The sequence below is a fragment of the Lycium ferocissimum genome, chromosome 7 (assembly GCF_029784015.1).
Source record: "Lycium ferocissimum isolate CSIRO_LF1 chromosome 7, AGI_CSIRO_Lferr_CH_V1, whole genome shotgun sequence".
Classification (NCBI taxonomy): domain Eukaryota; kingdom Viridiplantae; phylum Streptophyta; class Magnoliopsida; order Solanales; family Solanaceae; genus Lycium; species Lycium ferocissimum.
In genome coordinates this window covers 52,617,646-52,634,562 of record NC_081348.1, presented here as the reverse complement: position 1 = coordinate 52,634,562, position 16,917 = coordinate 52,617,646, and the positions used below count along the sequence as shown (strand labels likewise).

General features: G+C 35.8%; 2 protein-coding genes across 2 annotated transcripts; one reads left to right on the top strand and one right to left on the bottom strand.

Annotated features, from left to right (window-relative positions):
• The first annotated feature begins 433 nt into the window (after positions 1 to 433).
• Positions 434 to 6,156, top strand: LOC132065638 (ATP synthase subunit d, mitochondrial-like). Its single transcript, XM_059459118.1, has 5 exons — positions 434 to 660; positions 2,455 to 2,536; positions 4,756 to 4,820; positions 5,607 to 5,693; positions 5,800 to 6,156. The coding sequence occupies exons 1-5, from the start codon at positions 490 to 492 to the stop codon at positions 5,899 to 5,901; spliced, it is 507 nt and encodes a 168-aa protein (XP_059315101.1). The 5' UTR covers positions 434 to 489; the 3' UTR covers positions 5,902 to 6,156.
• A 5,133-nt stretch (positions 6,157 to 11,289) lies between these two features.
• On the bottom strand, positions 11,290 to 13,797 carry LOC132062968 (receptor-like protein 9DC3). Its single transcript, XM_059455424.1, has one exon. The coding sequence runs from the start codon at positions 13,795 to 13,797 to the stop codon at positions 11,290 to 11,292; it is 2,508 nt and encodes an 835-aa protein (XP_059311407.1).
• Between the last annotated feature and the right edge of the window lie 3,120 nt (positions 13,798 to 16,917).

Genomic DNA, 16,917 nt, shown 5'->3' with positions numbered 1-16,917 from the left:
AATTAATTTCAATCATTAGGTAATTAGCACAATAATTAGGGGTAATATGGTAAATTTTTAATTCTATTTTTGGCTCCTTAATAGGCGTGCCAAGTAAAAGGCGTACCTTTTATACTTAACGAGATAATTTATAATCATACAAATATCTTTAACTTATTTTAAATTACAAAATTAAAAAAATCTTCTTTTATTTCTTAACCTCCATACTCAATCAAACTATATTACGCAAATTAGAACGGAGAAAAAAGATTTGACTCTCGAAACATAAATGGTAATATCACACAAATTTGAGATAAAGAAAGTGCAATGGGGTGAAAAGGAAAAAAAAAAAAAAAAAGAAGGGGGTAAAAATGAAAATGAGAGAATAGGGGGAAGCCCTTGACCCAGGAAATCGCATCATCTCCAACATACAGCCGAATAGCAGAAGAAAAACGAGCTTTGGCATATTTTGAAGAGAGAAAAAAAAAAGAGAGAGAGAGATCGGAAAAAATGAGTGGAACAGTGAAGAAGATAGCAGATGTAACATTCAAGGCAGGTAGGACTATTGATTGGGAAGGTATGGCTAAACTTTTAGTCACCGATGAAGCTAAAAAGGAGTTCTCTAATCTCCGTCGTGCTTTCGATGATGTTAACTCTCAACTCCAAACCAAGTTCAGCCAGGTACCTCATCTCTTATGTATTGATGTGGATCTAGGGTTTCATTGCTGTTTATATGTATATATACTCCCTCAATCCCAATTTATGTGACACTTTTTGGATTTTGAGAGTAAAACGAGTTTTGCTTTGACTGTTATATATTTGAAAACTACGTAGAAAGTACTATATATCACAACAATTACTAGTTTAAATCATTTAATCGCTCGAAATCCAAACTCCGCCACATAAATTGGGACAGAGGGAGTACGATGTAGTGTTCTAAGGGACGAATCGTTTTGGTTTGGTTGGAGACTTATCTGTCAGTGAAGGCAGGGATTAGTGTGAGCCTATGTTGCTTGGACTCATCAGAAATGTCGACGGGTGCATGTCGGATCCTCCAGAAGTAGTGCATTTTTTGGAGGATCCGACACGGATGCGGCAACATTTTTGGAGAGTCCGAGCAACTTAGGTGTGAGCTATATATAACTTTTGGTTTAGAGAATCGTTATTGGGAATTTGACGATATAGAAGCTGGAAGAGAGTGGAATGTGTACAAAGGGGTGTAATTGTATGGTGACCCTAATTAGTTTTGGATTGAGGCTTACTAAATTGATTGATTCAATTAAGAGATGTGTAATGTGTAGTAATGTTTATATGATCATTTATAGCTATATATTATTGTGTGAGCTATGGAATTGTGTTGGTTGAAGGATTAAAAATGGATTGCTTGAATTGAATGTAGTATCATTTGGAATGTTTGTGTTGCCTTTCTTTGTCTTTTAACTAGGAATTGCAAACTTGGCTGCATGATTTGGGTTTGGTTTTTTTAAACATTGTGCTGTATCGTGAATACTTGTATACGTTAACTTTCCTAGCCCATATTTCATTACCAAATCAACCATTTTCTTACTGTAAGGGGAAATTATGAGCTTTCTCAATGCCATTCTGTAGAGTTTTGGATCACTGATGCAAATAAAACATTTAATTGTGGAAAAGACGGTGTGAATGAACTCTTTCTTGGGATATGTTAAAGGCTTTTAGTCTTTGTTGTATAAGATTTTGCTGCATATTTGGGAGCTGTTTGGATATGATTTCATCTCATGAGATGAAATCATGATATGAAATCATGTTTGGACATGCAATTTGGATTTCTTAAGTTGCAATTTTTTTTTATAAACATAAAAACCCCAGAAGTTGTGAAAACTATCAAAATTTTCCAAATTCTTATACAATCTTACCAAGTGAGTAAATCATAGTTCATAATAAAGTTAATACGCTACTAGAAGGCCTTTCTAAAAAATACAACATCAATTGATCAAACTTTAGTTCAATAAAAAGGAAAATTTAACATGAATAGTAATGTAACTACTCTTTAATATAATCCTCCCACATGGTAAACATGATTGGTAAATATATTTTACCAACTTGTAGATTAATATTTAATACAAATGGTTGGTAAACATGATTGGTAAATATATCTACCAACTTATGGGTCTTTTTTTACAAAATATAAACGTATGGGTCAAATTTTACATTTATGTTTTTTGAAATCATGATTTCAAATCCCAAATCATGCCTTTTTGGAAGATTTGGGATTTCATCTCATGAGATGAAATCAGAGATGAAATCGCATGTCCAAACGCCTACTTGATTTGACTAGCGCTACTTCTCAAATTTAACTACTAGAATTTCCAAAATCCAATTGACGGAGTAGTGTAGCATTACTGATTAATCAGTCTTTTCTAATTTATGTTTAATTTAATTGAACTTGGATAAGAGGCTCTAACGCAGAAGGGATCTTTGCTTCTAATCATGCAGGAGCCTGAGCCCATAAACTGGGAATATTACAGGAAAGGAATTGGTTCTCGCTTGGTCGACATGTACAAAGAGGCCTATGAAAGTATGTGGAACACCCGATTTCTTTTTGTGTTCACGGTCTTTTCTTTACTTTGTGTCTTGTATGAGAGTTTTGAGTAAGAAATATTGGCCACAAATCCCTTTTTAGCAGAGTCTAGTGAAGACAAGCATATGATTTCTTGCTTAATCTTTGTTTCCTTTGCGTCTGCAACTGTGTCTGGAAAATAATCAAATCATCACTGCTAAAAGAAAATGTCAAACTCTACTCGAATGTTTTCCAAACACTTATCCTAAAGTTCTTGTTGAAGGATGCCTCTTCTTGAGAAATTACTGCGTGCATGGCCATAACTAATACTGTAATTGATAAGGATGAAGAGCTTCTGGAATGAGCTATTTGTGCAACTTCTTGTCATACAAGAGATCATTTTCCATTTTCTCGATGTAATGAATATTATTAAGAATGATGTGTGCTTGTTTTATTATGTGTTGTTTGATGTGGTGCATAATTTGGAGAATATTACTATCTAGTATTGGATCAGTTATTTAATAAGGTCTATGTATATAAGTTACTGCTTGCCTGGACCTGCCATGTGTCATGTTAGGTTTAATCGACGTTCCAGAGTTAGGGGACTTTCTTGATTTATCTTTGACATTAAAAGCTAAATATTCTTGATGGTGGCTAATTAGCAAGTTAGGGCGAGTGAATGTTTGATTTTCCACAGCAGAGAAGGTTTAGTGCAATGAATGTTAAGTGAGGTGCGTGGACCGGATGGATCCAATGCTGCCGTGAATCATCTGAAAATAGGACTGTTCCTGAGAAGTAATTGGTAGTTAACAAACGTTGAAGAATTAGCCAAAAAAAGGAATTTCTTGTTACATGAAAGTTAAATCAAACTTGGCCTAAGGACTCTAGGTTTATTACTTTGATTTGCTTGGGTATGAAAGATTTTTATCTTTTGTTTTATTCAGACTCAAGTATATGAAAGACATAATATCTTTGTGCAGCTGTCAAGTCCACAAGATACACAAGTTTTGGGTACGTTGACACGGCTGAGAGAAACCTAGATTTTGGCCGTCAGCATGAGGGTGATAGACTTGAAAAGCTATGCTTTAAGGTATCTAGGGGTGAGGGGAAGAAGTAATAGAGAGGTCTTAGCTTGAGGTCTGATGCAAAATTCGGAAGAACTAAAGAGCATGAAGTGTCCTCATGTACCGTTATGACGAGTTATGTGTTTGTTTAAAACTTGGTCTCCTATTTATACCTTCAAATTTGTTTTGGACACAAAGAAATGAGAAATTCCCTCTCCAACTGCAAGACCATGTAGAAACCTTTCACAATAGAAAACTGAGTCTTAACTTTGTTATAAAATGAACGAACCACGAAGCAATAGCTAGTATAACCAACAGCAGCTGCAACTTTTCTATCAAGCTAATGTTATTCTCTCTGGAATTCTTGCATTACATCTGGTTAGCTGACCACTGACCAGCTTTACAAAAGATTGTTAGAGTTTAGACTCTTTCCTTTTTGCTTCTTTGAACTGCTCGTTGACTCAAATTTCACTTGTTTGACAAAGGACTCAATCCACCGCGATTTTCTAGGCTCAGAATTCTCTGGAAATGACATAGCTCCTGTTTGAAATATGTGCCCCCTCCAGCTTAATAAGAGTTTTCCCTTAGTTATGTGAAACATGGAAAAAACAATTTCAATATATTCCCTTCTCCTCCCTATCAATCAGAATTCTTGCTAGGTCTTGTTCATTTTTCCCTCAGCTTGTTCCATAATACTGTAATAGGATACATAAATTTTTCTAATCTTTTTTTTTTTGGATATGGTAAAATGGTGAGTTGAACCCACAACCGTTGGAGGTGGAGAGGGTGCTTGCCATTTGAGCTACTCTCTCTAATCTGATTTTTTCTTGCAATCTTTTACCAAAATGACCCGCCAATGAATATATGCCCTGCCCAACCCAATCCATCCTAACCTGTGCGGGTAAGGTGGGTTATTTTTTCATGGGCTAAATTTCACCTACCTGTCTCCTGTCAATTTTCTTTGTAATCAGTTGAAATTTTTGATTGTTTGAAGTCTAGATAGCCTTGTTTATATGCAATTCCTTCTGTCATGGAGGTCCTGCTTAATATAGATTGAAAGATGCAATTACAATTATCTGAAGCTAGTTTACTGTGATTCAACTTATATATGTGACGTTACTCCTTCAAATATCCTCGTCTAGAGCTAGTGATTTGAACTATGTTGTCTTGCAGGCATTGAGATCCCCAAGTTTGAGGACACAGTTACTCCTCAATACAAACCCAAGTTTGATGCCTTGGTAAGGAAAACCATGATACTACTCTCTCCTCTTCACCGATCTTTTGGTCTTGTAATTTCTTTTTTGTTTCCTAATTATTTTATTTCTGTTTTATACTGGTGGGATAATTAGTTGTAAGATGTCGTTCTAGTATAATGGTGAGTAAAAAAAAAAAAAAAAAAATACACGCAAGGGTGTGGGCTAGCTATCAATGAAGTGGATGAGAACTGTAGAGACTGGGTTTCAAATCCTAGCGGAGACAAAAAAAAAATTGCTAAGTAACTTTTTCCCATCTGCCTAAACGTTGGTGGATACAGTTACCAGGTACATGTGCCGGTGGGGGACAGCGGGTGCCCCATGAAATAGTCTAAGTGCGCCAAGTTAGTTGTAAAATAGAGTCCTATCAATTGAACGAATACTCTGAACTGAACTCCTTACTCTGAACTCTTACTTCTGTGCTAATTGAATTCTTTAAGAGGGGTAGTTTGTAGTCAGCTACTTACAGAAAGGGATCAACTTCTTCAAATGGAACAAAAGGCAAAGTAGGTTGAAGTTATTTAACAAAGTGAGATAAATACAAGAATCATCTTGTGAATTTACATGTTTCAAATCTAGATTTTTAATTGGCTGTCATATTTCATCAGATTTGATACTTACAATAGAGACCTATGTTCTTGTTTCCCCTTATATTTTGTGCATGTTCTAAAAGTGTTGATGCTAAATTAAAATTCCATGTTCCAAAAATATAGTTAAAAGTTTCATGTTCCAGAAATTGTTTAATGATTTTTTTTCAAAACAAAACTGCAGTTGGTGGAACTGAAAGAAGCTGAGAAGCAATCTCTTAAGGAATCTGAAAGATTAGAAAAGGAAGTTGCTGAAGTGCAAGAGTTGAAGGTGATGCAGAGCTGCCACTTAATTTCCTTTACCTCCAGATAAACATATCAAGTTATTTCTCTTCCTCAATATGCGTATTTAATCGTAGCTCTGTTTTGATTTACAGAAAAAACTGAGTACCATGACTGCAGAAGAGTACTTTGCGAAGCATCCTGAGTTAAAGAAGAAATTTGATGATGAAATTCGAAATGATTACTGGGGCTACTAGTTGGTTTCATGGACAGTTTTCTGGATCCCCTTTGGCGTGGATTCTGAGTGTTCATCTGTTGTTTTAGAAATAAAAGCGAAGAATCAATTGGTTTGTCTTTTCATTTGCTGGGCTATTTTGAAGAATTTTAACTGCTACAATGCACTTCAGCTCTGAGATAAATGTAGCCTCTGGTTGGAGGACAAAGATGTCTTGAGTGGACAAGTATATCATAATTCCATTTCTGAAGAAATCTTGAATTCTTTCATACTAGAACCCTCACTATTTGGCATTAATCTTCCTTTTTTTTTTTTTTCTGACCGCGACTAGTGTTTTGCTGATTTCAATGTTATGATTGGTATATCCTTGCTTGTTTGACAAAAGAAGAGATGAGATTCTCAAATATTTAATGTAATAAGTTCAGTTCCGAGTGTATTAAAGCACATCCTGGATTTTATTATATCGCGCGTTCAATAAATTTTAACCAGTCAGGATAAAGTTCCATGTTTGTACCCGTGGCCGAACTGTTACTCTTGTGTAAAGAAAAGTTGCATTTCCATTTCTCAACATGCTTGTGGAATTTTATGTTGCGGTCTTTGTCGACGATAGTCTCTATTTTCCAATTTGTTGCTTGTCAACAGTTTTTTTTTTTTTTTAGGGGAGAATGTGGCAGCAACAGAATAGACTTTGATAGGATTGCAATAAGGTTAGTCAATATTGGTAGGGGTCCTCTTGCTTAACGGAGTCAACAGGATAATGAATGCCCTTATGTAGCATCATTGAATTGAGCTTAGTCCTTTTCTTATTTAAACCCCTAGAATCATTAGGAACGTTTGATGGTTGATCTGGCACTTTCTCTATGGTTGAGTAGGGGAAAATAATATCATGGAATATGATAGTTGTTGTATGAAGTCAATTCATGTTAAATGCCAAACGGAAATTACTTCTGGGTTTTAAGAACGTTTAGGATCATTGATAAGGCGCCTTTTGGCTTATGAAATACTTATTTTTATTACAAATCGTAGCTATAAGGTATTTGTATTTACAACTCGTAACTATAAGGTATATGTATTTGATTGACTGTAAGTTTGGGCAAATTAGATATATAATGTGTTGTTTGACTAATCTATATACATATGTATTTGGCTGATTATATTTTGACAAAGTAGACTTAACTTAATGTGTTGTTTGACTGTATATACATATGTATTTAACTGACTGTATTTTGGACCTTTGTATTTGAATACACCCGTATACACATGAAACGGGTAAAACATAGGTACGAACTGTAATTACAAAAACAGTAGCTACGGTTTTTTTAGAAACGTGGAAACTATAGCTTTTTACATAAGTTAGCCTATTTATAATTACTCTCTCCTTTGGACGTATAATTGGGCTCTCAAGCAACTGGAAAATTGCAAGAATGTGGGTCATTTTCTGCTTGCAAAGATAGGAGATGGCACATTCTCATCTAAGCTTTGACAAGTAATGCTTATTTTACTATATCTAACATTTGATTAGGATTGCCGAGCCAATAATTACATCAGTTTCTTAATAAAGCCTGAGAAATTGCTAGTCAGGTTGGATTAAACTTTAGATGATGCTGGCCAATTCCACTTGCCCCTAATAGTTTATGTTTGGTTGGAATAAAAACAGGACATGTTAAGAGGAGTAAATGTAATATGGGATGTAAAGTGAAGAAGTAAATAGGAAGTGAAGTAGAGATGGAGGAATTGGTAACTTTTCTCAATCAGTCAAATTGGACCAAAAGAAGTATTTCTACTAGGTACATTAATTAGAAGTGTCCTTTTGAACTTCCTTTTCTATTTCAAGGAAGGCGAAGAACAAGAATTAAATCTACACATATTGCAAGGGAAATTTTAATCAGTACTACTAAACAATGAGCTTAGTATTAGAAGTAAACCATTCATATGCCACATAGGGAAGAGAAATCAATTATAGTTCTATCTCCTTCCTACTACTGTAAAAACCATACCTAGTGCAAGGCTAATGGAGGGTTCTTAAGTGTTTTTGGTCCCTCAATTATTGATAACTTTTGATTTTATTTCTTATAATATTTATCTAAACACATTAACCTTTAATTACTGGAAATGTGCAATTTTGATCCCTTTGCTCGTGAATAATCACAAATTTCTTGAAGTATTAACTGTTCCACCATTTAATTACTCGCGGGAATAGGTCCAACAACAACATAGTCAGTGTAATCCCACAAGTGGGGTCAGGGAGGGTAGATTGTACGCAGACCTTATCCTTATCTTAGGAAGTAGAGATGCAATTTGCTATAGACCCTCGGCTAAAATGTGTTGAGTTTTAATTGGACAGACCAAAATCTGTACTTACCCATAATTGAGGGACTAAAATTACTATTATCCCTAATCAATATTTTTTGCTTCAAAGGGGGATAAAATCAATGCTACAATATTTTTCAAATGGCTATGCTGAGTCAGGCGGACTCATTAGGTGATCATCTTAATTGGCTTATGAGTTGGGATAGGGACTATATTTATTTTTGGCCAAACCATAGTAGTACCATTACCATAACCCGAGTGAATGGTTAAGCCCTAATTCATCGCTGAAATCAGTGGACCAAAAAGGTTTTTTATTTTTTATTTTTTTTGTTTCAAAAGCATAGTAGAGAAACCCCATTTGGTTAAATTTCAAGAATTTGCAGCTTAAAGGTAACTTTTTTGGCCTTAGCTTCATTCTTTACTTATAAATGAGTTAACTGTATGTCTTTCTTTGATAGTATAATGAGATGTTTCTTGAATTATTGAATTTGGAAAGTGAAAAGACTGAATCTTGGTACTCAAAATTAGTTTGAACTTTATTTAGAAAGATTCTGATCGTTAATTCAAGATTGAAACTTTTTGCTCTGCTGGGGTTTCCTTTTTGATCCTTTTGCATTCTATGAACTTCCATGTATTGGGCTTGAATTCCTCAATTTGGCCAATTGAAACCTCAAGTTTGTATAATTTAGTGATGGTAGGGAGGATATGCAGGATGGAACATTTTTCAAGTAGTTTAATGAGAAACTGTAGGTTGTTGTCCACTAACATGGGAAGGAACATTTCATTGGTGTGTTTATCTTGCCACTTTGTTGCCGATATTTTGTTTTTGTTTAACCTGTTTTTGGTACTGTGTTGTTGAGCCGTGGGTCTATCGGGAACATCCTCTCTACCCCACAGAGATAGGGGTAAGATATGTGTACATCCTACCTTCCCTAGACCCCACTTGTGGGATTACACTGGGTATGTTGTTGTTGTTGTTGATCTAAGGATTCAGGTTTCTGTTTATTAGTCGAATAGGCCATAGGAGATAGTTAACTAATGAATAGGGTGAATTTATTTCTACATACCATAGACAAGTGAAAACAAAATTTGGTCAAGTCTCAAAGGAAGAAAAGTCATGTCTTTATTCATAGAGTAACGAACACTTCATGAAACATCACAAACTATGAAAGTAAAAGCTTGTATCTGCATTCCAGCAACAAAGTAGACTTGAAACCTGCAATTTTCAAAAATCAAGAATTAAAGTTAAGAACTTTAAGGATGAAGATGCAGAAAATACATTAATGTATGACAAATAATCTTCTGAATGATAAAATGAATAGATTATAAAACATCTACAACCCTTTTCTTAGACAAATAATGCAATGGTTTACATTTAGCTCAAGGTTTCAATAAGTCAACAAAAAGATTCTAGTAAATGCCTTCTAGAGACTAGAGCATATGCTAATTGATAGTATAACAAGTGACGATCAGATGAAAATGCTAATAGCTAAGTCAAACCAAAAGAATCTGCATAGAGATCAAGTTGAATACCTGGAGGTTACACACTAATATCTTTTCTTGTGCTGTTGTATTCTCATAATAATTTTGTATTCCAATTCTTCAACTATACTGGAAAACCATGCTGGCTTTTGAGTTGACAACATTATGTATATTATGGACAGTACACTAATTAGTCCACAACTGTAACCCATGAGAACCGCCTGCCACTGATTATTGATGAATCTCCTCTTTCTCCTTGATCTCGCATAAATGGAGTTGTCGCTTGTGCTACCCCATCATCACCACCACGATCTCTACTGAGTGGAAATCTACGTAACCCATCATTCCCCTGGTACGAACTCTTCTCAAATGTTTCAAATTTTTTATTTTTTTTTTAGTTTAAAAAGCATAGTAGAGAAACCCCATTTGGTTAAAATTCAAGAATTTGCTGCTTAAAGGTAACTGTTTTTTCATTCTCTACTTGTAAATGAGTTAACTGTATGTCTTTCTTTGATAGTATAATTAGATGTTTCTTGAATTATTGAGTTTGGAAAGTGAAAAGGCTGAATCTTGGTGCTGAAATACTAGCTCTTTTGTTATACTCTAGCAAATTTTGTATGGGCAAAAAGTTAGTACTTTATTTAGAAAGATTCTGATCCTTCCTTCAAGTTTCAAACTTTTTGCTCTGCTGGGGTTTCCCTTTTGATGCTTTTGCATTCAAGATTGAAATTTGTAATGGATTTGAATTCCTCAATTTGGCCAACTGAAACCTCAAGTTTGTATAATTTAGTGATGGTAGGGAGGATATGCAGGATGGAACATTTTGTCGCGTTCAAGTAATTTGATGAGAAACTGTAATTTGTTGTCCACTAACATGGGAAGGAACATTTCATTGGTGTGTTTATCTTGCCACGTTGTTGCCGATATTTTTTTTCCCGTTTAACGGTTTAACCTTTTTTGGTACTGTGTCGTTGAGCTCAGGGTGGTAAGGTCTGCATACATCCTACCCTCGCCAGACCCCACTTGTGGAATTACATTGGGTATCTTGTTGTTATTGATCTAAGCATTCAAGTTTCTGTTTATTAGTTGAATAGGCCATAGGAGATAGTTAACTGATAATTAGGGTGAATTTATTGGTACATACCATAGACAAATGAAAACAAAATCTGGTTAAGTCTCAAAGGAAGAAAACTCATGTCTTTATTCATTTGGTAACGGACACTTCACGAAACATCACAAACTATGAAAGTAAAAGCTTGTATTGAATTCCATCAACTAATTAGACCTGAAACCTGCAATTTTCAGAAAATGAAGAATTAGATAAGAGCTTGAAGGATGAAGGAGGCAAAAAATACATTGATGTATAATAAACAATCTTCTGAAAGATAAATGGATTGATTATAATGCATCTACGACCCTTTTCTTAGACAAATAATACAATGGTTTACCTTTAGCTCAAGGCTTCATTAAGTGAACAAAAAGATTTAAGTAAATGCCTTCTCGAGACCAGAACATATCTTAATTGCTAGTATAACAAGTGACTATCAAATGAAATGCTAATATCTAATAAGTCAAACCAAAAAATATGTATAGAGCTCAAGTTGAATACCTGAAAACACTAATTTCTTTTCTTTTGCTTTTGCATTCTCGTGTTAATTATGCGTTCCAATTCTTCAAACATCCTCGAAAACCATGCCGGATTTTGAGTAGACAACATTATATAAACCATGGACAGTCCAATAATGAGTCCACAACCGTAACCCATGAGAACCGCCTGCCAACTGATCGGTGATGAATCTCCTTCTTCTCCTAGATCTTGCACAAATGGAGTTGTCGCTTGTGGTACCCTATTATCACCGCCACAATCTTTTGAGAGTGGGAATCCATGTAACCCATCATTCCCTTGGTATGAACTCTTCTCAAATGTATCAAATTGTTTTCCTTTGGGGATGCATCCAACAAGATGATTGTGAGAGAGATTTAAGACTTCAAGTGATGTGAGAGATGCAAGTTGTTGGGGAATTTCTCCTCCAATTTTGTTGAATGAGAGATCTAATGATTCAAGTACAGATAAATGTTGTAGTGATGCCGGTATAAGCCCTTCCAAGCCATTATGAGACAAGTTCAAAGTACGAAGTGCAAGCAGACTTGCAATAGTACTTGGAATATAACCTTCAAATCTATTTCTCGAGAGATTGATAACCATATTTGTAGTCAAAACCCGAGCGAACTCAAAATCCAATCCCTTTGTTGTAATTGTCATCACAGAATCATAAAATATACCATATTGATCTCCTACGTACCATGGGGTTCTCGCGTTCTTATCAATTATCTTCATGGCTTGGAAATTGTCAAAAAGACTTTCTGGTAAATTCCCACTAAACCCATTAGATGAGAGATCCATAATTTGAAGTTGGGCAAACAACTTTTTGTTCTTTGAAGCTTTGATGGGACCATGCAACTTATTAGATCTCAAGCTTAAAAGCTTCAAATTCGGTAGAGTTCCTAACCATTTTGGAAATGTGTCATTCAACTCATTGTCACCTAAGTCAAGAAGTTCCAAATACTTGCAGTTGATCAAAGATCGCGGGACTTTCCCCTCTAGCTTATTCCCATGCAATTTAATGACACTGAGTTGGTTTCCTACACTAAAAGTAGTGTTAATTGTCCCACTGAGACTATTGTTGCTTAAATCAAAAACCCGAACATGTTCATTAATCTCACCCAAAAATTGTGGGATTGTTCCGTTCAAATTATTACTTCCCAAATCTAGCACTATCAGTGTTTTTAGATTGCAGATGGTTGAAGAAATCTGTCCACTGAAATTATTTTGTGAAAGGTGAAGAAATCCTAGGCTCTGCTGGTTTAGGAGTGACTTTGGTATAGGACCTTCCAGCTGATTTTGTTCTAGTGTAACTACGATTAATGTTTGGGACTTGAACTCCTGAATTTTTCCACTGAAATTGTTATCACTCAAGTATAACCAAGATAGTGATGGGAGGGAGAATATCCAGGATGGTATAGTCCCACTCAAGTGGTTTGATGACAAGACGAGTGATTGTAGGTTTTGTAGTCCACTTACATTGGAAGGAATCGAACCACTGAAGTTGTTTCCCCAAAGTTTTAACCCCCGTAGTTTTCCAAATTTGAAGAACGGTGAAATTGTTCCTTCAAGATTGTTAATTTCAAGGAACAAATTCTCTATGTTGGTGAGATTCCATAGAGGTTTAAGAATCAGCCCTGAAAGATTACCAGAACTCATGTCCAAGTCATGCAGTGAAGTTAAATAGCTCATTGATTCAGGTAAGTTACCAGTAAACTTCACGCTGCAGAGATATAAATTCATGAGAGATGTACTGCTATTCCATTTGGTCATCGGTAACCTAACTGTGAGCTGGGTATTGTATGATAAATCAAGAAGTTCCAAGTTGGAAAGGTGAAGAACTCTTTCGGGCAATATCCCACATAATTGTGTGTTCAAAAGTTGTAGAGTTGTTAAATAAGAAGAAAAATTTTGAGGAATGGTGGAAGAGATGTTCACGTCGTAAAGCTCAAGCTCTCTTAATTGAGTCAAGTTCTTAAGGAGCAGTTCAAAAGTGTGAGGTCCAAATCTAAGCATATATGGATCTTCACTCCAGATACTAAGAACGTGTAACTTAGAAAGATAAGAGATTTCAGATGGAATTTGACCTGTAAAACTTGAACCCCATAGATCAAGATGTGTTAAGCCAGAAAACTCACCAAATTTAGGCGAAAGGTGTGATCCAGAGAAATCATTATAAGACAAATCAAGCTTTTTGAGATTTGAGAGTTGAAAGAGGCTATTGTTGGAATGAAACTTGCCTTGAAGTTGGCTGCAACTGAGATCAAGCTCAATCACTTGTCCCGTCATTTCATCACAATGAACTCCGTCCCACGAGCAGCAATCTGCACTCCTATTCCATGAAAGAGTTTTCGCATAAGGTTCAGAACAACCAGAAGCATCAGAATTTGTGGTAAATGTTTGCTTGAATTGTAGCAAAGCATGAGCTTGATCTTTGCGGCACAAATGAGGTAAGGATGAGGAGAAAGCAAGTTGACAGAGAAAGGCGTATAGCATAAACAATGCCAGTTTTTCAATGCCCATTTCTGCACTAAAAAGATCAAAACTAAGTACTTGGTAGAGAAGAAATCAAGAAATCTTAGCGTTGTGCCTCTATTTAATAATATTGAGGTATATATAGCACAAAGCAAAGAGAATTTATACTGTTGCTTTACTATAATCAATTCCAGGAAGCTCACCTAGTCATTTTCAGTCAAGTTTAGTGAAGCCAGTTACATATGCACATTCTCTGACAATTACCATCTCAATATGTCACGCAATATGTGAAGTCTATTAGAGTATAAGTTGGTGTATAGGCCTTGACAAAAACTTCTCAAGTCTATAATTAAAAAAAGTTTTACCCGCAAGGGTGGCTCAGTTGGTTGAGCATGGGGCTTTCATAATGGAGGTCTCAGGTTCAAAACCCCCTGCCTACAACAGCAGGGGATTTGCCTTCTGGGTCGAGCTCGTCACACGGGGCTTGCCTAGTGCGAGTTATCTCTCCTTTGTGGTTTATGAGCTATTACGAGCTATTGCACAGGAGCTGGGTTTACCCTGTGCGCACCCGAAGGGTAGCAGCTGCGGGTTCCCATGTCATAAAAAAAAAATTAAAAAAAGTTTGATTACTCAAAATAAGAGTAATGAGTGGTGTATAGACCTTGAGAGAAAACATCTCAAGTCAAAATTCCACAAAAAAAGTTGACTGATTAGGATCAGAGTGTTGGTCGGTGTATACCTTGACTTCCAAGTCCAAGTCCAACTCTTTTTTTTCCTCAAGTCCATGATACAATCATCTAGAATATGAATGATTATAGGAAAAATAACTACTTCCTATACTCTTAATAAAGCTCCAGTACCATTAAGGTAACATTATTAGTTTGATAATGTGCACAAAGGTTACTTTTTCTTTATGTACCTCTATTCTGCAGTTTAATTTTGTTGTAACAACTTCTTAGTTTAATTAATCATATGTGCAATTCAATGTTTACTAACGTAACTATGAGATTACCCCTTTCATTCCTTGAGTATATGCCCCATTGATCATTAGTTATTTGATTATGAAAGAATTATACTTTCTTTTGTGACAGTTTATAATTTGATTGGCTGAAATATTGTGCAGTGCAATAAAGAAATTGCAGAAAGAAAAATCATGGAAAAGGGACACTTTTTGGAGTGAAATTGTTTGCTTCGAAGGCCATAAAATTGTGTCCTGGAGACTTGAAGAGATTAATCAGATGTTTGGCATGATTTGATGTGAACAAAGTAAATGGGATAATCAAATTTTTATATGCTGCAGAAATAACTTAACCATCTAATGGGATCACTCTATACAGCAATGAATGAAAGACCTACTACTAGTATTGGATCAGTTATTTAATAGTGTCAATGTATATAAGCTACTGCTTGCCTGGACCTGCCATATGTCATGTTAAGATTTAGTCGGCGTTCCAGAGTTAAGAGGATTTTCTTGATTTATCTTTGACATTAAAAGCTAAATATTCTTGATGGTGGCTAATTAGCAAGTTAGGGCGAGTGAATGTTTGATTTTCCACGGCAGAGAAGGTTTAGTGCAATGAATGTTAAGTGAGGTGCCTGAACTTGATGGATCCAATTCTGCCATGAATCATCTGAAAATAGAACCGTTCCTGAGAAGTAATTGGTAGTTAACAAAGGTTAAAGAATTAGCCACAAAAGGAATTTCTTGTTACATGAAAGTTAAATCAAACTTGGCCTAAGGACTCTAGGTTTGTTACTTTGATTTGCTTGGGTATGAAAGATTTTTATCTTTTGTTTTATTCAGACTCAAGTATATGAAAGACATAATATCTTTGTGCAGCTGTCAAGTCCACCAGATACATAAGTTTTGGGTGCGTTGACACGGCTGAGAGAAACCTAGATTTTGGCCATCCGCATGAGGGTAATAGACTTGAAAAGCTATGCTTTAAGGTAGCTAGGGGTGAGGGGAAGAAGTAATAGAGAGGTCTTAACTTGAGGTTTGATGCAAAATTCGGAAGAACTAAAGAGCATGAAGTGTCCTCATGTACCGTTATGACGAGTTATGTGTTTGTTTAAAACTTGGTCTCCTATTTATACCTTCAAATTTGTTTTGGACACAAAGAAATGAGAAATTCCCTCTCCAACTGCAAGACCAGGTAGAAACCTTTCACACTAGAATACTGAGTCTTAACTTTGTTATAAAATGAACGAACCACGAAGCAATAGCTAGTATAAGCAACAGCAGCTGCAACTTTTCTATCAAGCTAATGTTATGCGCTCTGGAATTCTTGCATTACATCTGGTTAGCTGACCACTGACCAGCTTTACAAATGATTGTTAGAGTTTAGACTCTTTCCTTTTTGCTTACTGCTCGTTGACTCAAATTTCACTTTTTTGACGGAGGACTCAATCCACCGCGATTTTCTAGGCTCAGAATTCTCTGGAAATGACATAGCTCCTGTTTGAAATATGTACCCCCTCCAGTTGGATAAGAGCCATAGATTTTCCCTTAGTTATGTGAAACATGGAAAACAATTTCAATATATTCCCTTCTCCTCCCTATCAATCAGAATTCCTGCTAGGTCTTGTTCATTTTTCCCTCGGCTTGTTCCATAATACCGTAATAGGATACATAAATTTTTCCAATCTTTTTTTTTTGGATATGGTAAAATGGTGAGTTGAACCCACAACCGTTGGAGGTGGAGAGGGTGCTTGCCACTTGAGCTACCCTCTCTAATCTGATTTTTTCTTGCAATCTTTTACCAAAATGACCCGCCAATGAATATATGCCCGGCCCAACCCAACCCATCCTAACCTGTGCGGGTAAGGTGGGTTATTTTTTCATGGGCTGAATTTCACCTAGCTGTCTCCTGTCAATTTTCTTTGTAATCAGTTGAAATTTTTGATTGTTTGAAGTCTAGATTGCCTTGTTTATATGCAATTCCTTTTGGCACTTTTGGATCTATGGAGGTCCTGCTTAATATAGATTGAAAGATGCAATTACAATTATTTGAAGCTAGTTTACTGTGATTCAACTTATATATGTTACGTTACTCCTTCAAATATCCTCGTCTAGAGCTATTGATTTGAACTATGTTGTCTTGCAGGCATTGAGATCCCCAGTTTGAGGACGCAGTTACTCCTCAATACAAACCCACGTGCCTTGGT

What these genes read in the sequence shown, in the direction of transcription:
- LOC132065638 (XM_059459118.1), top strand. Translation starts at nt 490, where the DNA reads ATGAGTGGAACAGTGAAGAAGATAGCAGATGTAACATTCAAGGCAGGT. An exon ending in TCCAAACCAAGTTCAGCCAG is followed by an intron (nt 661 to 2,454) that starts GTACCTCATCTC and finishes CTAATCATGCAG; the next exon opens with GAGCCTGAGCCCATAAACTG. An exon ending in CTGAAGTGCAAGAGTTGAAG is followed by an intron (nt 5,694 to 5,799) that starts GTGATGCAGAGC and finishes TTTGATTTACAG; the next exon opens with AAAAAACTGAGTACCATGAC.
- LOC132062968 (XM_059455424.1), bottom strand. Translation starts at nt 13,797, where the DNA reads ATGGGCATTGAAAAACTGGCATTGTTTATGCTATACGCCTTTCTCTGT.